This window comes from Felis catus, chromosome C1 (assembly GCF_018350175.1).
Source record: "Felis catus isolate Fca126 chromosome C1, F.catus_Fca126_mat1.0, whole genome shotgun sequence".
Classification (NCBI taxonomy): Eukaryota; Metazoa; Chordata; class Mammalia; order Carnivora; family Felidae; genus Felis; species Felis catus.
In genome coordinates, this window is record NC_058375.1 from 24,654,389 (window position 1) to 24,680,186 (window position 25,798).

The following is a 25,798-nucleotide window of genomic DNA, read 5'->3' on the forward strand; positions in this document are numbered from 1 at the left end:
AATCATGAACTCCCTGTCCCTTACGAGGACATATGCTATTTGCACGATGAGACATGTGTAAAGTGGGGGTGCAGGTCCTAGCAAGAATAGGAGCAGGAAAAGGAACGAAACGCAGATTTTATGAAGTCCTTCAGTTTCCCCTGTCTCAGGAGGAAATTGAGGCTTGAGAAGGTGAATGACTGACTCCGAAGCCACGCTGACTGATGTCCCAGCAGGGATTTGAGCCCGCGCGGTGGCACACCCACATGTGCATGCCGAAAGTCGTGGCCACGCCAGGGGCAGCTAGTCCATTTGATCCCGACTTCCGGTTACATTATTGCGAGGTGTGCGACCAGGCGCTTCCCCGCTTGCCAGTTCGGGACCCTCACACACGAACAGTCTACCGAGGCCGCAGCGCACGCCGGTCAGGTGGCTTGGACAGACAGGCCTTGGCGGCCAATGAGAGTCTTAGGCTTCCGCAGCTAAGCCAATCGCGGCCAGGCAAAGACACGTGGGGCGGAGCCGGGCCCGCTGTTGGCCGAAACCCCTGCCACTCCAGAACGCCCTGCTGGTCAGACTCAGCCGGGACCTCGCTGCTGTTCTCCAGTTTATCCGGCGTACCTGCCCTTTCTATTTCTTCACCCCTCGTCCCTCGTTCGTTCCCTTAATTTTTTAGAGGGTCATAACTCTTTAAGAGAAGCATTGAACAACAAATGTTTTAACGGTCCAGCCCTGTGAGGTAGGTGCTATTATGGTAGATGAAGAAACAGGCTTAGGGAAGACCACAGTCGGGAAGTTTCCAGACGGAACTGGAAGCAGAGGCTCTGGCTCCTGCTTCTAAGTATATATTGGGAGATTAGGCATTTATAATGACTCAGGGAACCCTGTCACGTGCAAGGCAGAGGAATGAAATGAAAAGGGTGGAGGAACACTACATTCCAGGTGGGGAGGCGTACGTACGGCCAATAATGATGTGAGGTAGAAAAGTACCAACTGCCAGAATCGTATCAATTTGTCCGTTCAACAGATACCTGAACATCTACCATTTGCAGCCTCCTCCAAACACACGGATCCCTAGGTGGAGTTGAGACAAATTATTTGGGTGGGGCGAGTATTACGTTTGTTTTTACACAAAAACGAATATAGATAACAAAAATGGCCATTCATCCCAACAGACAAATAATGTGCTGATTTAAAAAGAAAAGGAAAGCTGGCTTTGAGCTGTGCCTCGAATGGAAAGGACATCAATATAACCACGGAATGAGTGCAGGGAATAGAAGTCTAAGAGGAATCCAAGACAGCTGCAGTCTGGGGAGTGGGAGGCGAAGGGTGCTATAGATAGAAATAAGAAATATGGAATTTGGATATGAAAACATGACATTAAGGATCTCTTCCTAAGGAGCGTGGCGCCCGGAGCTTTGGAATCCAGGAAAACCTGGATTAAGTGTCACTGAAACAGACCACTAAAGATAGAAGGTTCAGGGGCGCCTGGGTGGCTGTTGGCTAAGCATCTGACTTCGGCTCAGGTCATGATCTCATGGTTCATGGGTTGGAGCCTGGCATCGGGCTCTGTGCTGACAGCTCAGAGCCTAGAGCCTCCTTCAGATTCTGTGTCTCCCCTTCTCTCTGCCCCTCCCCGCACACACTCTGTCTCTCTCCATCTCTCAAAAATGAATTAACGTTAAAAAAAAATTTTTTTTAAGCATTAAAAAAAAAAAAAGAAGAAGGTTTAAAAAAGGTATAGGGGCACCTGGGTGGCCCAGTCGGTTTAGCGTGGGCCCTTGATTTCAGCTCAGGTCATGATCTCATTGTTCATGGGATCAAGGCCTGTGTCAGGCTCTGTGCTGACAGCACGGAGTCTGCTTGGGATTCTCTCTCTCCCTGCCCCTCCTCCACTCTCTCAAAATAAATAAACTTAAAAAAACGTATATAAAGCAGAACTGTGACTACATATATTTACTTAAGGGACTTTATGCAGCAATGTATCCAAATATTTACAACACAGTCTAAGTATTTCTTTGGAAATCAGAGAACCCAGGAAAGTTGGGATCAAGCAGGTGGGATGAGTCCCAATAGCTTCTAAAAGGTGAGTTTCCAGTTATTTCAAAAAAGGACAGGATTGGGAGGTAAGAATCTGGGCAACAGAATACACAGAGCTAAAGAACAGGAAGTAGATTAGTGGTTGCCTAGGGCTAGGAGGCAGGAGGGTGGGGAGTGTACTTAAAAAAGTAGTGGGTTTTTTGGAGGGTGAAAATGTTCTAAAATTGATTGTGGCAACAGCTGCACAACTGTGAAAATATACTAAAGACCACTGAATTGTACGTTTTCAGTGGGTGAACTGTATGGTAGAGTTATATCTCAATAAAGTAGTTATAAAAACAATCTGGGTAAAAAATCAAAGGGCAGAACTGGAGAGTTATGTAAACTTAGCTGGTTGGTGATGGTGAGTTGCACTGGTCCTGAGAGGGGCTCTGGAGGGCCTAGGGGAACAATGATAAAGGCAGAAACAAAGACACCCAATAACTGGCTCATCTTCCTTCTCCTTGTGATACACCCTTGAGTGTTTAATGCTGTGAGCTACAAGGAAACCCAGAAGGGACGAGCGGAAGGGAGCGCCTCAGAAGGGCAACTGGTTTGGCATAAAGAGATGGGCACAGCTTTTGAAAATGGATGCTCAACTGACATATGGAAGAAAGAAAAACAGGAAAAACTTGGCGTAGAGAAGCAGGAAGGAAAATGAAGTCGAAAGAGAAAACAGGAGAGGGGAGAAGCAGAAAGAAGCGGCTTTTTTGCCCTTCTTCATAAACACCGACCTTTGCAGAATGGCACCGGCTACCAGGGTTGTCTCTAGGCTGGTGACACCCCCTAACCAAACACTGTGGACTGTTTTAATAAGGAGGAAAGTAAGGAGCTGTTAGCATTTATTATTCTCGTCAAAGTAATAATACTAGCCCTCACAGAGCATTTACTATGTGTCATGTGCCGTCCTTTATTTATATTTCTTAATCTTCTTAACAATCCTATAAGTACTATCATCATCACTTCAAATAAAGAAATTAAGGCAGAGAGGTAAAGCAACATGTCCAAAGTGGACAGTTAGTAAGTGGCTTACCAGGACTGTTCGGGGACCCCAGTGATCTGGCTCTGGTGCTGTTTACAACACAGTCCAAACCCTCAAAATAACGCTAGCGTAGTCCACAGCTCCAAGTGTAATTCCAAAATTACTCCCCTTTTTTTTTTCATTTACAAAATAAGATTCTTAATGACCCCAGTGATGCTGGGGTATTGCACAGCAACCTGGTCTGTCAGTGGTCATCCTCCCCATTTCAGAGTTGAGGAGACTAAGCCTCAGATAGGTTAAGGAAATTTCCTGAAGTCATACAGTTCATGAATGACAGAGTCAGCGTCAGAATCCATGACTCTAATGACCGTAACAGTTATACTTGGAAGCAGTTTAAAAAACACACACGGGGGCCTGGCTGGCCTAGTCAGTGAAGCATACGGCTCTTGATCTTGGGGTCATGAGTTCGAGCCCCACACTGGGTGTGGAGTCTACTTAAAAATACATAGATATAGGGGCGCCTGGGGAGCTCAGTCCGTTAAACATCCGACTTCAGCTAAAGTCATGATCTTGCGGTCTGTGAATTCAAGCCCCACGTCAGGCTCTGTGCTGACAGCAGTCCTGGAGCCTGCTTCGGATTCTGTGTCTCCCTCTCTCTCTGCTCCTCCCCCACTCATGCTCTGTCTCTGAAAAATGAATAAATGCTTAAAAAATTTAATATATAGATATAAATTAAAACACACACACACAGTTGTATATTTATTTGACAGTGGGAAGAAACAGTAGAAATCCACCATTCTTTACTGTCTTGTCCTAGGAAACCAGACGTTCCTATAGTTCAAATGTCTCTGCTAAATAACATTAACTTTTGAACTTTCAGAATAAATGTCAGAGAAAGTGGCACAATCTTTGTCAGTGATCTCTTTTTGGGTTGTACCTTAGAAATATCACCCAAACATGAAGTGCTTCCTTATATATAAAATGTGAGTGATGGCTGCTATACTAACCTCAGAGGATCATTACATAAATGTGATTTGTTATATATTAAAGGATATGGTATGAAGACAATGAAGAGAGTCATACAGCCAGGTGGTTCTAGGTGTTACTAATTTCCATGTTTGTAAAATGCAGATACCACATATAGAAATACTGGAAGAACACGGAACACCTATGTGGCTCAGTCGGTTAAGCGTCTGACTCTTGATTTTGGCTCAGGTCATAAGCCCATGCGCTGGGCACAGAGCCTGCTTAAGATTCTCTCTCTCCTTCTGCCCCTCCCCGACTCATGTGCATGCTCTCTAAAAAAAGGAAGAAAAGAAAAAAATACTGTAAGGACAAATGGGAAACATACTGAAAGCACTTGGGAAAATACTTCACACAGACCAGTCCTGGATATGCGTTTATGACAAATATGTTGGCCCTTTTCCTTAGAGTACTTTCTTGCATGTCCAGAATTAGACATCGTTCATTTGACAGGTAACAAAATAAAAATTATTTATAGTACATTAGATGGGCAACAACATTGATAAAGTACTATAGTCACTAAGTTCTGTGGATATTTGCTCTGAAAGCTTTTGGAGGACATCCTTTCCAATTCCCTGGTTTCTTAGATAAAGAAACAGAATCCTTGGTTTCAATCTGGAATCCTCAAAGCCTTCTGATTGAAGCTCAGACTTCAGAGGTGGGGATGGGCCAGAATTCTAGTTCACTCAGTGCACATGCCCCACCTTGAGGAGGGTATAAATTGTTCTTTTTCCACCCTTCTTGAACATTTTCTTCCAAAGCCCAAGTGGCAAAATCACAAAGTGGAAAGAGAATTGGCAAAGTGGTCACAGAGACAGATAACCACTTAGCCCACTTGGGAGGAAGAGACACCAGTGAGAAAAGGTCACCATGCCACTATGGAATGTCCACTACGGCAAATCGCTGCCATCAGAGCACATCCAGCCATACTCAACAAAGGCTGTCTGATAAGAGTGAATGAGAAGATGCTGATGGGTGTGCTTTGGACCTAAACAAACAGAAACTGCAGAAACCTGCTCATTCTCAGCTCAGTTGTTTAAAATACAGTATACAGGATCACAGAAACTTAAAACTGGGAAGTTCAGGAATCACTAACACTCCCGTTTCATTTGTTTACTTATTTTAAATGTTTGTTTATTTTTGACAGAGCCCGTGCAGGAGGGAGACAGAGGTTGACAGAGGATCTGAAGCAGTGTGTGCACTGACATCAACAAGCCCGATGTGGGCCTCAAACTCACGAACTATGAGATCATGACCTAAGCCAAAGTCAGAAGCTCAACCAACTGGGCCACCCAGGTGCCCCACTAACACTTATAATATGCAGATGGGGAAGCAGGTCCAAGGTTAGACAGCAGAGTGAGGGCTAGAAATTGAGGCTTGTGACTTGCAATCTTACGCTTTTGTAGATCTGCTCAAGGAGCTGATCTCTCAGAGCTCAAGCTCTGCTTGAGTTTGATGCAGTTCCGAGATGCTTAACCCAGAGACCACCAGGCGGTGATGGACCATCCGTTATGTGCCATCGGGAAGCACTCCTTCTGTTTAGAGGGATGAGCCTAGCAAACACTGAACAATTAAAACATTAAGGCTGCAAATCTTTAAATTTTTTTTTTCAACGTTTATTTATTTTTGGGACAGAGAGAGACAGAGCATGAACGGGGGAGGGGCAGAGAGAGAGAGGGAGACACAGAATCGGAAACAGGCTCCAGGCTCCGAGCCATCAGCCCAGAGCCTGACGCGGGGCTCGAACTCACGGACCGCGAGATCGTGACCTGGCTGAAGTCGGGCGCTTAACCGACTGCGCCACCCAGGCGCCCCTACAAATCTTTAAAGCTAACTAGGGAGACATAAAGACCACAGAAGGCTAGAATATTAGGAAGGCCTCAAGAAAATGGGACTTGAGCTTTTTTTTTTTTCTAATATTTCTTTTGAAGTTTATGTTTTTATTTTGAGAGAGATCGCGTGCGAGCGGGGGGTGGGGCAGAGAAATCAGGAGACAGAATCCCAAGCAGGCTCCTTAGCAGAGCCTGAGGCAGGGTTCGAAATCACAAACTGTGAGATCATGACCTGACCCGAAATCAACAGTTGGGACGCTTAACCAACTGGGCCACCCAGGCACCCCTTGAGCTGTGCTTTAAAGCAGGACTTTCTGACCAGCAATCTGTGGACGAGATTCAGCCCGCAATTTGTTTTCCCATCGTGATGATCTGTAGTGGTTTTTTTTTTTTCTTCTTTCCCCAAACTTGGGACTTTCACATAAAAATCCCAATTGTGGAGTGTCACGAAAAGTGCAGCACTAGGCCTGTATTCACAGTAGCAATAAGGGCAAGAGCTGTGAGGCAGCTGCCCCCGTAGCTACTGCATAAATCTTCAGCCAAACACCCACAGTTCACTCTCATTACTTCTGTGACTCCTTGGGCACTGGATGTGCTGTTCATGTTTTTGGAAAGGGGCAAGACAGCCCAGATAGGAGAATAAGACACAAAACTGACAATGAGTGGGAATGTTATACGGTAGGAGAAAAATATGCTCCTGAGGCCAAGACATGGCTGAAACTAAAAGAGTCGGGGGCAGGGGGGAGACTGTACGACCATCTCAATAAAAAACCAAAAATGAACAAATAAATTGTGTGCTGCTGCTGGGTCAAGAATGCCAACTTCACACACAAAAGGTAACATACTCATTTTCCTTCCACTGAGTATCTTCATTTTGGCATATTTAAAAATGAACACAAACTGCATTTAAAAGAAAAAGTCGAGATCATGACCTGAGCCGAAGTTGGATGCTTACCCGACTGAGCCACCCAGGCGCCCCACAAACTGCATTTTAAAATTCACATAAAATAGTTAATAAATTATAAATCTATTATAAATAAAAGGAAATAGAATTCGTATTGTGTAATTAAAACTGACTTGTTTTTACTGAACCCCATTACACAGCACTGGTGGTAAGAGGCGCAGTTACCCGTTTTTTCCCCAGTCAAGACTATACCCTACTTGGCTTAATACATCCCAAGAGCTCTTATTCTGGATTCAGCTCTTCCACTGGACTCACAACATCCTGCTGCTCATTTTCACAATCAATGTCCCAAATAGCACATGATATACAAAGGGGTCTATGAAAAAAAGGGACCTAGGTTAGCCTGGAAATTCATCCTGACAAAAGGCAGAGAGGTTCTTCTAGACAGTTTTTGTTTAGAGGGCCACAATTCAAATGAACAAAATGTACCTCAAAATAAAGAAGGGGAAGAAACACCACCCCAGTGATCCTGCTATGTATTCACTGCAAGAACTACTATTCAAATGGTAGGCTCTTGGCCTAGTCTCCATTAGCTCTATTTTCTAGAGAGCTAGCAAAAGATACAGTGCTGAGAACACTTCGGAAGCTCACCATTTCGTTTTAGGTCAAGTTTAGCATGCCGTAATGGTATCTGGCACCACCCAGTGGCAATCTTTTCTCCTGTATGTGCGAATAAATAGCAACTTTGCAAATTCTTGTGGTGGCAACAAATACCTCAATCAATGAATAGAGAACAGAATAATGTTGCAAATCAAACAGAAGCAGTTTCATTACATTACCTACTTTGAGAAGTTTAGATCATTTTTAACGTGGTTTTTTTCCACAATGAAGAACTTAGAAAAACACAAAGAAATGTAAAACACTTTTCTTCTCCAACTGTATAAATATATGGGCTTTAATATAAAATCACAGTAGAAGGGCCCTTTTTTTATTTAAAATTTTTTTTAATGTTTATTTTTTGAGAGAGAGAAAGAAACAGAGTGAGACTAGGGGTGGAGCAGAGACAGAGGGAGACACAATCTGAAGCAGGCTCCAGGCTCCAAGCTGTCAGCACAGAGCCTGATACAACGTTCGAACCCATGAACTGCAGTGAGAATCATGATCTGAGCTGAAGTCTGACACTTAACTGACCGAGCCACCCAGGCACTCCTGGAAGGGGCTCATTTGTAAGGGCACTGACTTGTTCTTTTTTTAAAAAAATTTTTTTTCCTCAACGTTTTTATTTATTTTTGGGACAGAGAGAGACAGAGCATGTACGGGGGAGGGGCAGAGAGAGAGGGAGACACAGAATCGGAAACAGGCTCCAGGCTCCGAGCCATCAGCCCAGAGCCTGACGCGGGGCTCGAACTCACGGACTGCGAGATCGTGACCTGGCTGAAGTCGGATGCTTAACCAACTGCGCCACCCAGACGCCCCAGCACTGACTTGTTCTTACAAGAAAATAGGAAAAGTGTCCAGACATTAGTGCTTTAAAATAGTGAGAAAGAGAGAAACTCAGGACTCTTTCTACAGAAGTCTTCCAACTGTTCCAACTATAATTATTTCTTCTAAGAAAACCGAGTGGCATACAGGATGGCTCTGTCCCACAGGAAATCTAAAACAAAACCTCTCTTAATGTATATATAGAAAATATATGTGTTAACCAATTCAGAAAAAAGCAAAGTCCTGGTTGTAGGATTTCTCAAATTATTTTTTTTTCAAACTGAATTCGATAAGACTATGGAAGGTTCAGAGTATCCTGGGCTGCTGCTGACACCGTTGGTCCCTCTGGGGACCAGACAGGACGTTTCACTAGAAGGGTGCTACTACAGCAGGGGACTAAGAGATGAGAAGCCATACTTGCCACCTGAAGAATTCTTTAAAGTTTGAGTATTTGCATAACACGGACCAAACCTGCACCTTGATGTTCCATTTCTGAAAGTCACACTTTAAGTTAAAAAGTTCTGTTCTGTGGGCGCCTGGGTGGCTGAGTTGGTTAAGTGTCTGACTTTGGCTCAGGTCATGATCTTGCGGTTCATGAATTTGAGCCCTACATCGGGCTCTGTGCTGTCAGTGCAGAGCCCACTTCGGATCTTCTGTCTCTCTCTGTCCCTTCTCCACTCACACTCTCTCTAGTTCGAAAATAAACAAACATTAAAAAAAAAAAAAAAAGTTCTGTTCTGCAAATCTCCATATATCAACAGATACTGTAGAATTTATATCATGGTATCATGGTATCTTCTTAAGAAGAAGAGAAAAAACAGTTCTTCATAGGAGGGGGTTTTTCTTGTTTTTTTGGTATCTTAAATGTCAATGATCACAAAAACTTCTGGCTTCTCTTCATTATAGACCTGCATTGCTGAGTACGTTATTGCCTTGACTTCAGTACCCTAAAGTTGGGGTTAGAGAAAAAACAAATAGGAAAAAATGAAAATCAAACTCAGGATCAGTAACTCTACAACAATAGGCAGAAAGGCCAAATTTTACTATTATTCTGAAAAACTAAAAACTCACGTGATACAAGCAGTTATTTGTACAGCATTGTACAGTCATCCGGTAAAAATGAGAAGCCACATGTGCACAGGGAAAGAGCGCTGACTGGGAGGTAAGAGATGAAGCTCTAATCCTGGCTTTGTTTCCACCTGGATAAGGAGGCTGGCTGACCTCTCCAGCATCCCCTTTTTCATTTACCAAGTGGACTGAGTCAAGGAGCCCAAAGCTTTCCTACGGTCTGGCTCAGAGCTCCTTCTCGGGACCTCCTCCTTATAGTCTAACCTGGGGCCTAGGAACACAGACTCCTCTCCTCCTCAGCTGCCAACTCACTTTACTTCCTGGGTTCTCTCTCTACATGTTTCTGATACATGACAATCCCCCCTCACCTGCCCTGGTTTAAAACCACAGGATTAGATGTTCTCTTGGTTCCTTCCCATTCTAGAAAAGAATCTACAATAATTCTTTGCAGCACAAAACATAGCCAGCAATAGGCAACTGGCATTTGCTAGCTCTATGGCACAAAAGAAATCTGAACGTTTCCCAGATGGATCTGAATGGCACCCACCTTTGCTTTTTTCCCTCTGCCATAATCACCCGGTGAAACCACAACCTAAATCAAATTCAACTTTCTGCCTACGGCAGCACACACCATACTAAGTGGTGTCACTTTAAATCACATCCACAATCTCAAAAGGGCACTCAGCACTGACTAGTCATCCTACATTTGCCACTAAATTCCCTTGCTCAGTCTCTGAAACAATTACTTTCCATCTTCACCTCTAGGATTCCTCCCTCATTCTCACCCTCACACCAGGCCTCCTAGAGAAAACAGGAGCAATCAGCAAGAAGTGACTTATCTTCTCCATCCGTACTCACATTAGCCTTTCCTCCTATTACAATGAACAGCCCGTCCCTGCTCCTATCAGAAGATCAGCTCCTGTACCTGAACACACCACCCCATACCCCCCTTTACCAAAACTTAAGGTCTTTGTTCTGAAATTATTCTCTTGCTCTCCAGCATGATCAATTTGCCCCAAGTTCCTAGATCACTTCCACATAGCCTACGCTGGTGCTACAAAACCTTGTAGCTAAGACACACACACACACACACACACACACACACACACACACAAACTCCTCCCTTTCCAACCGCATTCCCCTCTGGCGAGTACTGTTCTATTTGTTCCCCTTTTCAAACTCTTCAAAAGAACTGTCTCAATACACTGCCTCCACTTTCCTATCTTTCATTCTCTCTTTGACCCATGTATCTTTCCACTGATTAGTAAACCCATGGATAATTCTCAATCCTCATCTTACGCAACCTCTGAGTGGTCTCAAGATCATTAGATATCTGGCTTTAGGGCACCCCCTCTTCTTTTGCTCCCTTTCATGAGGTTCTCCTTGTCTTTTACTTTTTGGCTTTGTCTCTTCCAAACTTAGTACCCCAGGGCTCAGTCCCCTCTATACTCTCTCTTATCTATACTCCCTCCGACATAATCTCATCTAATCCTATGGCTATAGATATCCTCTGCTCAGTGGTGGCTCCCAGATTTATGTTTGCAGAGATAGCTATCTCCTGAACAAGACATCCTATAGGCAAATGCCTATTTTGAGACATTTCCATTTAGATGTCTAATATATACCTCACACACAAGATGTTCAAAAGAAAATTCCACGTGTCGTTTGTATTGTAATTGACATGCTCCCTTCTAGCGGTTTCTCTCTTTTTAAGCTTCTCTCCCGAAGTTCCCTCATCAGGCTTCATTTCATTATGTTGTGCTTGAAGAAATGATACTGCAGCTACTAGAAGCAACCAGGACTTCCCAGTCACTCTCAACTAATTTAGGTCTCTGTGGCCTAAACACAAGGGTCAGCAACTTGCAAATCACAGGGCAAACCCAGGCTGCCACATGGTTTTGTATAGTCCTACCACCTAAGGATGGTTTTTACATGTCTAAATGGTTGGGGGGGGGGGGGACCACAAAAGAATACCTCATGACATTTGAAAACGATATGAAATTGAAATTTCAATGTCCATGAAGTTTTATTGGGATACAACCACATTCATTCGTTTATGTATTATCTATGGTGGCTATAGTGATACAATAAAGGAGCTAAATATTGTTCTTCTATCACTCTTGTTCCACAAAGCTTTAAACATTATCTAGCCCTTTACAGAAAAAATTTGCCTCCCCCTATTCCTATATACAGATTTGACTGGTATAGAGTGGAGTCATACAGGTTGGCAAATACAGAATCTGGAGAAGCACAGAAAGTAGAAGGTACTTTAGAGAACATTCAGTCTAAAACCTTCATCACAGGAAGAGATACAGAAGCTTGAAAAGGCAAAGGGACTTTTAAACCCCATAAAAATCTATAACAAACCTGACCCTGGAGCCCAAGTGCTGACTCCTAATCCACCAAATCAGATGTGTGGAATCAGCGCTTAAACATAACATGGTCAGGGAAGCCTGAGGAAAACTTACCACTTACTTCACACCAATTTGTTAGAACTCACTAAAGTTTACTGGCATATACTAACTTTATGGTAAGAAAGTAAAAAATGTTTTTAATGGCTGGATTTAAACATACCTGAGGGTGCTTGGACAATGAAAATTCTTCTCCCCACCTTGAGAAGGAAAATTAAAACATGATTTAGACTTCCAGGATTTAATACCTGTTCTCCCTTTACATATTTTAAAATAAATCTTATAAATGTGGTTAAGATATGAGAAGGCCAAAAGAGATGGGAGGGATAAGGGGCTTTAAATTTCAGTTTGAGGGGCACCTGGGTGGCTCAGTCAGTTAAGCGTCCAACTTCGACTCGGTCATGATCTCGTGGTTCGTGAGTTAGAGCCGCGCATTTGGCTCTGTGCTGACAGCACGGAGCATGAAGCCTAGAGACTGTTTGTAGTTCTGCGTCTCCCTCTCTGCCCCTGTGTCTCCCTCTCTCTGCCCCTCCCCCACTCATGCACCTGTGCTCTCTCTCAAAAATAAGCATTAAAAAATGTTTTTAATAGGGGCACCTGGGTGGCTCAGTCAGTTGCGCAGCCAACTTTGGCTCAGGTCATGATCTCACGGTCAGGGAGTTCAAGCCCCGCATCAGGCTCTGTGCTGACAGCTCAGAGCCTGGAGCCTGCTTCAGCTTCTGTGTCTCCCTCTCTCTCTACCCCTCCCCTGCTCATGCTTTGTCTCTTTCTCAAAAATAAATAAACATTAAAAAAAAGTTTTTAATAAATAAATACAGCAGCATGTTCAAAATTTTTACTGTACTCAAGGCTATACAATGATTTAAATACTATCTCCCACTGGAGAAAGTAGGCCTGAGTATCACAGAGGCAAAATACTACATTCTGTAATATGCTCTTATTTTATAACTTTTGAGAAAGTGTCCATGGTCTGTGTATAGAAGGCCCTAGAAGGGTACTTTCCTAGAACCCAGGATAAGTATCTTCTCTCCCTTCAAGATGAATGTGGCTAGAGATCACAGTTGGAGAAGCAGTATTGGTAGTAAAAAGAACAAAGTTTTAAATTTCTGTTCAACCATTTAGTAGCTAAATACCCTTGGATAAGGCTGATTCCATACCCATTAAAAAAAAAAAAAAAAAAAAAAGGAGGGAGGAGAATAAAAGACCTCACTTTACAAAAAGAAAAAAGAAATGAATCAAATTCAACATGAAGTGGAAAAAATAGGCTTTACATAGAAATAACCTAAAAGAGGGGAGCCTGGGTGGCTCAGCTGGTTGAGTATACGGCTCTTGATTTCAGCTCAGTTCATGATCACACGGCTGTGGGACTGAGCCCTACGTGGGGTTCACACTGAGCATGGAGCCTGCTTATGATTCTCTCTCTCTGCCCCTCTACCCTACTCACACTCTCTCTAAAATAAATCTTAAAAACAAAACAAAACAAAACAAAACAGGGGTGCCTGGGTGGCTCAGTTGGTTAAACGTCTGACTTCGGCTCAAGTCATGATCACAGTTCGTGGGTTCGAGTCCTGCTTTGGGCTCTGCTGTACTGACAGCTCAGAGCCTGGAGTCTGCTTCAGATTCCGTGTCTCCCTCTCTCTCTGTCCCTCCTGGGCTTGCACTCTCTCTCTCTCTCTCAATAATAAATAAACATAAAAAAAAAATCAATAAATTGGGAATCAGGTTTAAGAACCAAAATTAACTCTGTTCTGACACATTTCTGGTCTTCCAAAGCTGAGGACCAAAGCCCTTGCTCCTAGGGTTCACAAAGCTTAACCTGCAGAGGCCCACTGGGCTGCAACGGGACCTCTGACTTAACATTTCTGTCTTCCTGCCCAGTACGTTCAGTGAAGAATATAATTTTAACATCTTTCATGGCTTGTTACTTAAAAAGATCTTCAAAACATACCCAATTGACCGTAATTTGAAATTTCTTTGATCGATATGAAGTACCTTCACTTCCTAAAGAGGAAAAGAAAATTCAATTTAAAAAAATGTTCATAATAGACCATCTACTAAAACATGTCTAATAACTGTCAAAACACTATGTTGTACACCTGAAACTGACATAATATTGTATGTCAGTTATACTTTAATTAACAAAAATATGTCTAGGTTGTCCCATTTCCTAGAAAATAACAACGTACAACTTCCCTGAAGCAAAGAAAATTAAAATGTTAACTAAAGTAGAACAACAAACTAAATATATTTCAAGGAAATAAGGTTTTTTTCTTATATAGTGAAGAGAAATGTTCTTGAAAAATGTACACTCTAAAAACAGGAGTCAAGAACTTTCTCTGTAAAATAGAATAGAATGATACAGGATTTCAATCATTCTTGGCCCATTTTTAACTAACATTGTACGCTCTTGAACTCTGCAGGACAAGGGACCAGTTAGAAGAGTGTATGTAGCATAGCTGGGAAGGGAGAGAATGGAGTGATTATGGAAGCAAGGAAGCAAGGCGCTGTGTGTGTTAGGTAACAGTGATGTTGAGATAGATTCCCTTCTAGAGGCTGATGGCAACAGGCAATCTCCATTTGGATTTTCCTTTTTCATGTTAAGGAAAACTGACAGCAATTTTTAAATTTAGGCCAACATGGCAGAGTTGCTAAATTTCACAAGGGACAAAAGAACATATGGATGGACATAAATATAGCTCAAACTAGGGAGACATAAAAAGTGTGGGGGAAGACAGCAGGTGCATTCTTATCACACAATCCTGATTAGTGACAAGTATATGGTAAAAGATCTAAATATTACAAGATGCATATACATAGGCAAAGGCAGATTAACCAAGGAGTCCCTGTTTTCTACAAATCAGTATCATCTTAGGATCTGTATGGCTTGGTTTTGCATCACACATTCTATTCTCAATCATTTGTTCTCTTAAAATCTGAACTAGAACCCGTTTGCTCAGTAAAAAAGAAAAACCGTTGCTTACCCGGGGTATGAAGAATTCGTCAGCACTGAACTTATAAAGCCACTCATCCAAAAAGTGAAACAGAAGAGACTCTAAGTCATCTCCTACATAGGATCAAGAAGAACCATGACAGTATGATGTTTAATGATTCTCCTCTCTAAAAACTTGTTTGAATTTAAAAGTGTAATGAATTTCTTAGGCTAGCTGAAAAGAGGAAGAACAAGCTCATAATTAATTTAGTTGCTCTTATTGTGAAAATATACTGAAATCATGTACAACACTGCACATTTGCATAACAATTTCTTCCCTGAAAACAAATTGGTTACCTTGGGTTTCTACTTCTAGTGTTTGGAGGGGCTCCACAGTCCCAGTATCTGTCATGTAACCAAACATGGCCATTGCACATTGCTCAAATGCTTCCTCCAGAGTATCTCCCCACGCATGTAACCTAAAGAAATACATTTATGCCCTGTGTAATAAAATTCAAGAGAGCAAGAGAGAAAACTTGACAGCAAAGTCAAAATAAAATTAGCATGGTAAATACAAAACCAAAGGCAGCAATCAATTTAATGGCACAGAAACTGGGTTCTTCTAAACCATCATTTTCATGTTGTAAAGGAACGAAAATAGGAAGAGAAAATTAAAATTAGGGACATCAAGGGGCATCTAGGTGGTTCAGTTGGTTAAGTGTCCAACTCTTGATCTCAGCTCAGGTCATGATCTCACAGTTCGTGGGTCTGAGCCCCACGTCAGGCTCTGTGCTGACAGAGAGGATTCTCCCTCTCCCTCGCTGTCTGTCCCTCCCTGGGTTGTGTGTGCATCTGTGTGCACATTCTCTCTCCCTGCCTCACAAAATAAATAAACTTTAAAAAATAAATAGATAAATAATAAAATAAAATTAGGGACATCGAGATTAAAACATCGGACTTCCTATTTAAGAACATGATTTCAAAGACATAAATTGCAGGTGTACTCACTGGACATCTGCCGTATGATCCAAATCTGAGGGAGAGAGGGGAAAACACATATGTCATTGAACTTGACTTGCAAGTCACAAGAAACTCTAGTTCATTATTAAGAATATTATCCTTCTGTGGTGCCTGGATGGCTCAGTCAGTTGAGCATTCAACTCTGTTTCAGGGCATGATCTCACGGGGTTCAAGAGTTCGAGCCCCCCTCAGGCTCACTGCTGTCAGCACAGGCAAGCTTCAGATCCTGTCTCCCTCTCTCTCTTCCCCTCCTCTTCTTGCTCTTTCAAAAATAAATAAATTATTGAAAAAAAAAAAGTAGGGGCGCCTGGGTGGCTCAGTCGGTTAAGTGTCCGACTTCAGCTCAGGTCATGATCTCACGGTTCACTGAGTTGGGAGTCCCGTGTCAGACTCTCTGCTGTCAGCATAGAGCCCGCTTCAGATCCTCTGTCTCCCTCTCTGTGCCCCTACATTCGTGCTCTCTCTCTCTCAAAAGTAAACAAACATTAAAAAATTAAAAAAAAAAGTAAACTCAACACGATGTTTATGAGCTTCTTCCTGATTACCCCCACAGAAACACCTGAAAGCAACACCTGCTACTACAGCAAACTCCCACTGGATCTGTTATCCCAACATTTCAGTCTACTCTTCACTGGTATCATGACTTCTGTCAGTTCTTCCTACTTAGATCATTGAATATTCAGGCTAGAAGGAAGCCTTGCAGCTCATTTAATATAATTCCCTCACGGACAAGAAGAAAACTGGGGCACCTGGCTGGCTCAATCTGTAGAGCGCATGACTTCTTGACCTTGGGTTGTGAGTTTGAGACCATGTTGGGTGTAGAGATTACTTCAAAATTTTTTTTAAAAAGAAGAAGAAACCTGAAATCCAAAGAGATCGTGGGACTTGTTAAAGACTACTGTTGTTTAGAGGCAAAGTTGGGCCTAGAATTGAGACGTCCTGAGTGTCAGCGTAGTAGATTTTGTACCATAACACATAGTTTTTTGGTGACACTCAAGACTCAAATTCTTCTCCAAGTCACTCAAAAATATTCCTGTGGACTTAATATGTTTTAGGCACCGGAGATGACCAGCAGAGATGATAAAGAAGTTAAAAGAAAATGACAGGTATTAACCTTAGAGTAATGAAAGCATGTGTCCAGAATGCTCACAGCAGTGGATTCCCCAAAATGAAAAACCGAAAGTTCACCAATAAGAGAACAGATAAAGATGCGATGCAATACTACTCAGCGATAAAATGGTGTGACTTACTGGGGTACCTGAATGGCTCAGTTCCTTAAGAATCCAACTCTTGGTTTTGGGTCAGGCCATGATCTCATGGTTCATGGGTCTGAGCCCCGCGACAGGCCCTGCGCTCACGGCAAGAAGCCTTTTTAGGATTCTCTCCCTTCCTCTCTCTCTGTCCTCCCTCCCCCCTCTGCTTCCACTCTCTCTCTCTCAAAAATTAATAAATGAACATTTTTTTTAAATGGTGTGATCTACTGACTCATGCATTAACATGAATCTCAAAAACATTAAGTGAAAACTGCAGAACTCTCAGCATGTAACACCTCTATCCAAACTCCTCTGTGACAAGAGTGATCAAACTTTAGCACAGCTGGACTTCTAGCAGCATAAGCCTAGTTCCTAGATCACCCTGGCCCCAAAGCATTAGATTACCTGCGGGGGGGGGGGGGGGGGGGGGGGGGGGGGAGCGCTACACAGACAGGAGAATTTATTGTTCATTCCAACCAAAACCTAACAATAGGCCCTTAACCTCCCTTTCTTAAAGCATTTACTATAAAGGACTTACAACTGTGAATATTTATCTCTTACAACTCAGCAGGGTCCTTCTCAAGGACTCCAGAGCCACTCCTTTGAAATGTAATCAGCATAAAGGACTCCTGGTCTCAGTGGGAGGATCGAATCCTAACTTCCGTAACTGCCTGCTACCAAATCCTGCAGGCCTAATCGAATTTACGCAGACTAACAGTTTGTAATTTTTCACTTCTCTGAATCTATGAGGCTCCTGCTCTCCCCTCTTCTCCATTCTCCCTTTAAAAGGCCCCATCACCTCTGCAAAATTTGGAATGGAGTTTCTTTTACTATAATTACTGAAAAAAAGTCATTCACCACTTTAATGTCTGGCTGTTGTTTATCTTTGATACTAAGTGAAGAAGCCAGGCATAAAAGAATCTATACTGTGTGAAACTTTAAAATAGTTAAAATTATGCTCTGGTAATAGAAATCCAAACTGCCTCAAAGTAAGGACATGGGTGGGGGGGAGGCTTATAGGAAAATAAGCAAAAGGGAACTTTCTAGGGTGATGGAAATGTTCTACAATCCAATGTATAATACACTCCAATCATAAATGGATGTATATGTTTATCAAAACTTATCAGACTCTACACTTAAGATCTGAGCACTTCTACCATATGTAAATTATATCTCCATTTTAAAAAACAATTTGAAAGAACAATGACAGATTACTATAGGCCAGTAGTTCTCAAATTTTTGGTCTTAGGAACGCTTTACTCAAATATTATTGAAGATCCCAAAAAGGTTTGATTTATATGTGTTGTATCTGTCCATGTTAACCATACTAGAAATTTTAACGAAAAAAACGTTTAAATACTTATTAATTCATTTAAAAATAACAACAAAATTGGGGCACATGGCTGGCTCAGTCAGTAGAACATGTGACCCTTGATCTCAGGATTGAGTTCTAGCCCAACATTGGGTATAGAGATTACTTAAAAATAAAATCTTTAGAAAATAGTAATAATCAATAAAAAACAAAGCCATTTCACTAAACATAAATTGCATACCTTTATAAAAAGTAACCATATTTCCCCAAAACTTTAGTGAGAAGAGTGGCACCATTTAGGTAAGTATTTTGAATGTCTTTCAATGTGTTGCAATATATTGATTTAGTTGAAATACGTACATAAAATCAACCTCACATATATGTAGGAGAAAAAGGGAGGAGTATCTTAATAGCTTTTCACAAAACTATATATAATCTTCCATGATGCTATACCGAAACTAGAAACATGCAATGTGGAATTTGAAGCTGTTATAATGAATTTTCATACTCTGTAACATTAAAATCCGTAACTCTATCTTGTGCCTAGAACGGATCTTATCTGTGCCTGATGGTTTAACACCAAAGCACTGGTCTTTTGAAAAAATATTAGTTCACTGATTTATACAGGTAATGTCGACACATTTAATTATATGAAGTGAAATTATATATATACACGTATATTTGTTAATATCACCACCAATCTCATCAGAAAGATCTTTTACTACTAGGAAACTGTCAAGCTCATGATGACAGACACAAGTTTTCCAAAATTCGAATTTCACTCAAATACTTGAATTTTATCATTGCCAACAAATATTGTGTTCTTTTCCTTGAAGTGTTTTAAAGAAATTATCTGCCAAATACCCCTATCTGAATAACAACACTACATCTTTCAGTCCTTCTTTGGAGGAAAACAAAGGGGGGGGGGGTCTTCCATGAAAAACAAAACCAAAACAAAAAACCAGCTCACAACTCAATTACACAAGTTCTTTTCCTCAAGGTAATCATCAATACCTTGACAAGCAACAGAAACACTGTATGCACATTTCCCATTCTGTTTCACAGAACATTAAAAGGCATGTACTCACTGGTCAAGATTTAATTAAACTGACAGTCCTTACTGATTCATCAAGGACATCTCTAAGTGAAAATGATTTTTTCTTTTAACCTTAGGTACATAGTGGTTAAGGAATAAAGTGATTACCAGTACAGTTTGGTGTTGCCTCAATTTGTGCTAAGGGGACAGCAGGTGTACCTACCAGTGCTTTTGCACCATCAGCACAAATACCAACACAGCGAAAGAGCAAGTATCTCAGTATTATTGCAAAAGTTTTTTGACATCACAGATCCTCTGAAAGGGTCTGGGGAACCCCAGGGGTCCAAGGGTCACACTTTGAGAACTGAAACATAGGTCTGAGACACTAGGAAATAAACTTAACTTGGACTGAATTCCCAAAGGAAACAAGACTTAACATTGTAAGTGCCAAAAGACTAAGGGTGTTCTGTACGTGTTTGCTCATTCTCTTATTTCCAATTTTTGTTTAATGCATGATACACAACAGGTGTTCAATCATATTGCTGAATGAATCAATAAGATGACAACTACACGGTTGTCTACACAGTCTTAAAGGAAAAAACAGGGCTACAGGAAAAGCCTGGGGAGAGATTTGGGGGTGGTCTATGGAAAGAAATGAAGCTGGGAGAAAATACAGACTAATCTCACATGACATCAATTCAAAGACTGTACAAAATGTTGCCAAGTAGAATCCACTATGACCAAGTGGGATTTATTCCTGGAATGCACGGATTCAGTTATTAGGAAATAGATTAATGTAATTCATATATGATCCTCTCCATAGATACAATCATGAAACATATTATAAAAATATTAACAGGATTTTTGAGCAAAAAGTTTTTTCTGTACAACAAACTAAAAAGTTAAACTATTTTGCTTCTCTCATTCTTTTTAATGCTTATTTTGAGAGAGAGAGAGAGAGGACGTGTGCAGGGGGAGGGGCAGAGAGAGAGAGAAAGAGAATCCTAAGCAGGCTCCCAGCACAGAGCCCAACACAGTGCTCCATCCCACAAATGGGGAGATCATGATCTGAACCAAAATCAAGAGTCGGACACTTAACCAACTGAGCCACCTAGGAGCCCCTTTTCTCGCATTCTTAATTGCTATATTTACTGAATGTTTCTGTGGTGTAATAAAGATATATATTTGGTCTTTGTCCCTGGTTTCTGGCAAAGCTCCTAAAACCCTTGGATTCTCCTGAGTGATAAGAGTGTTTTGTTATTCATTAATTATTACCTTCCGTCCACACCTGAATCTATGCTATGGTGGTGACTCAGGGTAAGGTCCCTAGATAGCCTTAGAAGGGGGCAGTCACCAGGAAGATCATGATTAAAGAGCGGGAACTTCCAGCCCCACCCCCTCACCACCAGGTGTGAGTGCCTGGCCTGTGGAGGGTGGAGCAGGAGACTGAGTTATAGACTCTTAAAGAGATTTGGAGAACATCCCATTGGTGAGCTCATCCATGTGCTAGGAGGACAACAAGCCCAGAGGGGGCATCGAAGCTCCAGACGCTCTCCCCATACCTTGCTCTATGCATGGCATCCGTCTGGTTGTTCCTCAGTTGGATCTCCTATAATAAACTGGTAAACCTACGTAAAGCATGGTTACCTGAGTTCTGTGAAGGAGTGGGAGGAGAATGCATGGGAACACCAGAATTTGCAACTGGTTAGGCAGAAGTGTGGGTAGCTTGGGTACCCCATTTGGGGCTGCCATATGAAGTGGAAGCAGTCTTGTGCAATTCAGCCCTTAAACTGTGGGGTCTGTGTTAATTCCAGGGAGTTAGGATCAGAACAGAATTGAATTGACTGATACCCAAGTTGGCGTCAGAGAACTGGAAAACTGCTTGATGTGGAGAAACCACATACTTGACGTCAGAAGTGGTATTAGAGGAAAGAAAACAGAGTTTTATAATGCATATATTATTATAACACAGTTGAACACACAAAATTCAAAGTGTACGATGAAAAAAATTTGGATACTCTTGGGTATCAACTGAAAATTATACTAACTATAAGGGAATACTATAAGGAGGCAGGGTAAAAAATTAATTATACAACTCAGCAGCTTTGACAATTATAGTCAATAACAGGATAGACAAGAGATGATATCAGGGCAGAAAACATCATTTACATCAGAAACAAAAAAGGTGTGGGGGCCTGCTGACTCAGTGAGTAGAGCACATGACTCCTGATCTCAGGGTCATGAGTTTGAGTCCCACAATGGCAAAGACATTACTGTAAAAAAAATAAATAACAACAGATGGGCGCCTGGGTGGCTCATTCAGTTAAGCATCCAACTCTTGACTTTGGCTTAGGTCATGATCTCCTGGTTTGTGGGATAGAGCCCCATGTCAGGCTCTGCACTGACAGCATGGAGCCTCCTTGGGATTCTCTCTCTCCTTCTCCTGCCCCACCCACACTCACTCGCTCTCTCTCTCATAATAAATAAATATTTTTTTAAAAAGGAAAAGAAACAAAAAAGAGAAATACCTAAAAATAACCTTCTCAGGATACACAAGATTTGAAAAATGGAAAGGCATACACCAATCCTCAAAAAAAATTCCTAATATAAATATTAAAGTTTTAATTCTCCCTAAATTTATAATTAATATGACTGAGAAAATACCAATAGTATTTTTTATCTGTGGTTTATTTTATTTTTAAAAGTTTTTATTTATTTAAGTAATCTCTATACACATTGTGGGGCTAGAACTCACAACACCAAGGCCAAGAGTCACATGCTCTACCTACTGAGCCAGCCAGGTGCCCCTATCTGCAGTTTACTCTAAAATAAATGAAAAGGAGGTGAAAGGTAGCCAGAAATATGCCACTCAGGTATAAAGATTATTTTGAGTTGAAGACAAATGAGAGAAGATACAAGAAAAACTCTCTGCCCTCCCACTATATGTCTAAAACATAAATGTATAAAGGTGCTCCCCTTTGCCTATCAGCAAGGACAGAAATCAATCATTAAAGAAAACTCTAGACCCTTATCCACCCAGTCAGCACCAGAGGAATCTACATAATAAAGTTTCCTAACTAGCCCTCACCTTCCATTAGTTTTCTATATATTTATCATCCCACAATTGGCCGCCCCAGAAGTACAAAATGCTTTTCCTTTGTCTTGTCATTTCTCTACAAAATTACTGCTCCTGTTAAGACGCTATATAAGCTCAAGTTCTAACCAGCCCTTTGAGTTACTCATCACTGAATACTCCTATGTGAGGGGCACCTGGGTGATTCAGTCAGTTAAGCATCCGACTCTTGACTTCAGCTGTTTGGGAGTTTGAGCCCTACTTTGGGCTGGGCTGACCATGCAGAGCCTGCTTGGGATTCTCTCTCTCCCTGCCCTTCCTCCACTCACTCACACACTCTCTCAAAATAATTTTAAAAATGTTTTTTAAGTTTATTTATTTTGAGAGAGACAGAGAGCGAAGAGGGCAGAGAGAGAGAATCCGAAGCAGGCTCTGCACTGCCAACGCAGAGCCTGATACAGGGTCAAACCCATGAACCGTGAGACCATGACCTGAGCCGAAACCACGAGTCGGACGCTCAACCGACTGAACCACACAGGCACCCTCAAAATAAATAAACTTAAAAAAAAAAAAATACTTCCAGGTGAATGTGCAACACATGTGTTTATAAGTTTGTTTTTTCTAACTGATTTGTAGGGCCCCAGCCAATGTACCTATGATGGGTATAGGAGAAAGATTTTTTTCCTCCCCTATAGAGGTATAAGGGTACAGATAAAAAAAGGTAAACCTTTAACTGATCATTGCTGAAGCTGGGTGATGTGCAGATGGAAGTCATCATACTAGTTTTGTATATATTTACACATAGCTGATGTTTATCTACATATAGGAAAAAAAAACAAGAATGGCAGGAAAGGGGCCAATAGTGAGGGGAGAGTGTCCTACAACATATTAAAAGATACAATAGGGGCACCTCGGCGGCTTAGTCGGTTAAGCATCTGACTCTTGATTTTGCCTCAGCATGATCTCACTGTGAGTTTGAGCCCCAGTGTAGAGCCTACTTGGGATTCTCTCTCTCTCTCTCTCTCTCTCTCTCAAAATAAATAAACATTAAAAAAAAAACAAAAAACAGGCAAAGCTAATCTATGATGTTAAAAGTTAGGTTAATGGGGGGCACCTGGCTGGCTCAATTGGTGGCATGGGCAACTCTTGATCTCAGGGTTGTGAATTCGAGTCCTATGTTGGGTGTAGAGATTTCTTAAAAATAAAATCTTTAAAAAAAAGTCAGGATAATGGGAGCAGTGCGGAGGGCGGTGGTGATTGGAAAGGGGCATAAGACAGGATGCTGTAATATTGTTTATCCACATGGTTATTAGGTATACAGGTGTATTCAGTGTGTGAACATTCACTTATGGTATGTGCATTCTTCTGTATATTATACTTCAATGTAAGTTTGCATTTCCAAGGGCGCCTGGCTGGCTCAGTTGGTAGAGCATGCCACTCTTGAACTCAGGGTGGTGAGTTCAAGCTCCACACTGAGCACAGAGCTTACTTAAATTAAAAAAAAAAAAAGTTTTCATTTCCAAATGTACAAGAAAACACAGAATTGTTTTACAATCTTAGAGTGGACAAAGCCTTCCTAAGTATGACTACCCAGAAGTCATAAAAAGGGTTAATAAATTTCACTACATAAAAATAAATTTCTGCAGAGTAAAATAAGATCAACAATCCAATAGAAAAATGGGTTCAAAATATGAATATACACATCCCAGAAATGGACATACAAATAGCTCCAAACATACTTAAGTATGTTCAACTTCACTTATAATAAGAAAAATGCCAGGGCGCCTGGGTGGTTCAGTCGGTTGAGCATCTGACTTCAGCTCAGGTCATGATCTTGACTTCGGCTCAGGTCATGATCTTGTGTTCCTGAATTTGAGCCCCATGTCTGGCTCTGTGCTGACAGCTCAGAGCCTGGAGCCTGCTTCGGATTCTGTGTCTGCCTGTCTCTCTGCCCCTGTACCGCTCATATTCTGTCTCTCAAAAAATAAATAAATGTTAAAAAAAAATTAAAATGCAACTAATATCACAAAATATTTAAATTGGAAAAGACAAAGTATGGCAATGCAGTAAATGGGCGGAAGTGTGAGGACTAAAGCACGCTCACATAATGACAGTGAGAGTATAAACTGTTACAACATCACTGGAGATCAATTTAGCAAAAACTGTTAAAGTTAAAAATGCACATATCTTGGGGTGCCTGGGTGGCTCAGTCTATTGAGCGTGGGACTCCTGATTTTGGCGCAGGTCATGATCTCGCGGTTCATGGGACTGAGCCCCAACATGAGGTTGACAGGGCAGAGCCTGCCTGGGATTCTCTGCCTCCCTCCAAAATAAACAAATAAAAATCTTAAAAATGCACATATCCTTTGACAAAGCAACGTTAACATCGGAAATTTACAGATACACTTGCACACGTGCAAAACAAAGGATGCACAAGTATATTCACTGCTCTAACCATCCCACTGTTGGGAGATACGTAGGGGAGACAACCCCGCAAATGCTTAGAAATATGGTTATCTTTAGAATACACTGATAAAATTCCCACAAGATAAATGTGACTAGGTATATGTAGAAAGAGTTCAAAAGACTGTAGACGCAGCAGCCCAGTTCCCGACTCTCAGACCAGGTGGGTTTTTCCTCCAGCATCCCCCGGACTCGTACCTACAATACAGGGCGAAATGGGATCACGCCTGAAGCACCTAATGGGGTAAAGCCGGAGAGGCCAGAAGACCTGGGCAAGGAAAGAGGGCATGAGAAAACTGAGCCACCTACTCACACTCGTATTTCCGAATGACTGGAGGATACTTGGCCTTGATTGCCTTCTGCTCTTCAGTCAAATTGTAATCTCGAATATCTTCCTCTTCCTGCGCCATAATTACAACCCTGGACACTCCACTTCCGCCCTTCATTAGCCGGACTTCAGCCCTGATTTACAACTTCCGCCCTAGACTCCGCCCCTCGGCACACACCCTTAAAGGACCAGGACTCCATTCACCCAGATGTACTTACACCCTAAGACTCCTGGCCTAGGACCCGCCGGTGGAAAAACGTCTTTAATAGGCTTAGGCCCTATTCTCTGCGTTTGCTTCATCACTTCTAAGAACCCAGGAAACAAGTAAATTGGGGGACCTGGAAGTAGTAAGACACTTGAGCTGGACACTCCTATGCCTGAGTGGTAGACGTGTTTTCTTTCTGCCTCATTCCCAGAGTTGATAACTAGACCCGAAAGCATCCCAGATTTTTCACGTCAGTGCTCTGAAATTGTCGCGAGCTGAACAGCCTTTAAGAAAATGGCTGCCCCCTGTAGAGTGCGGACTAAACATCTCACGTGACCCGGCGGGCGCCCTCCCACCAGCTCCGCGCGCGCGCAATCGAAGGAAGTCGGCTCCCGGCCGAGTGGGGGCAGGGGAGGGGC

The 25,798-nt window shown here is 42.0% G+C and overlaps 1 protein-coding gene across 5 annotated transcripts; it reads right to left on the bottom strand.

Moving 5' to 3' along the window:
• Positions 1 to 3,786: 3,786 nt before the first annotated feature.
• On the bottom strand, positions 3,787 to 25,712 carry ZBTB8OS (zinc finger and BTB domain containing 8 opposite strand). 5 transcript variants are annotated; one of them, XM_045035493.1, is made up of 7 exons: positions 25,393 to 25,485; positions 15,698 to 15,722; positions 15,047 to 15,168; positions 14,742 to 14,824; positions 13,709 to 13,761; positions 11,924 to 11,960; positions 9,012 to 9,228 (listed from the first exon to the last, which is right to left on the bottom strand). In XM_045035493.1, exons 1-7 carry the CDS (start codon positions 25,472 to 25,474, stop codon positions 9,142 to 9,144), a joined length of 489 nt encoding a protein of 162 aa, XP_044891428.1. In that variant the 5' UTR covers positions 25,475 to 25,485; the 3' UTR covers positions 9,012 to 9,141. The 5 variants fall into 5 exon arrangements, with proteins under 5 accessions (XP_044891429.1, XP_044891428.1, XP_003989872.2 ...); XM_003989823.6 differs by lacking the exon at positions 25,393 to 25,485 and adding an exon at positions 25,160 to 25,379; XM_019836609.2 differs by lacking the exon at positions 25,393 to 25,485 and adding an exon at positions 25,156 to 25,292.
• Positions 25,713 to 25,798: the final 86 nt, after the last annotated feature.

Bases quoted from the DNA above. Each gene is read 5' to 3' on its own strand.
- ZBTB8OS (XM_045035494.1), bottom strand. From the start codon at position 25,615: ATGCTTTCGGGTCTAGTTATCAACTCTGGGAATGAGGCAGAAAGAAAA. The intron at 15,723-25,392 runs GTAAGTACATCT...TCTCTCCCTCAG, and splicing joins TAGGCCAGGAGTCTTAGGGT to ATTTGGATCATACGGCAGAT. The intron at 15,169-15,697 runs GTGAGTACACCT...GTATTTCTTTAG, and splicing joins GATCATACGGCAGATGTCCA to GTTACATGCGTGGGGAGATA.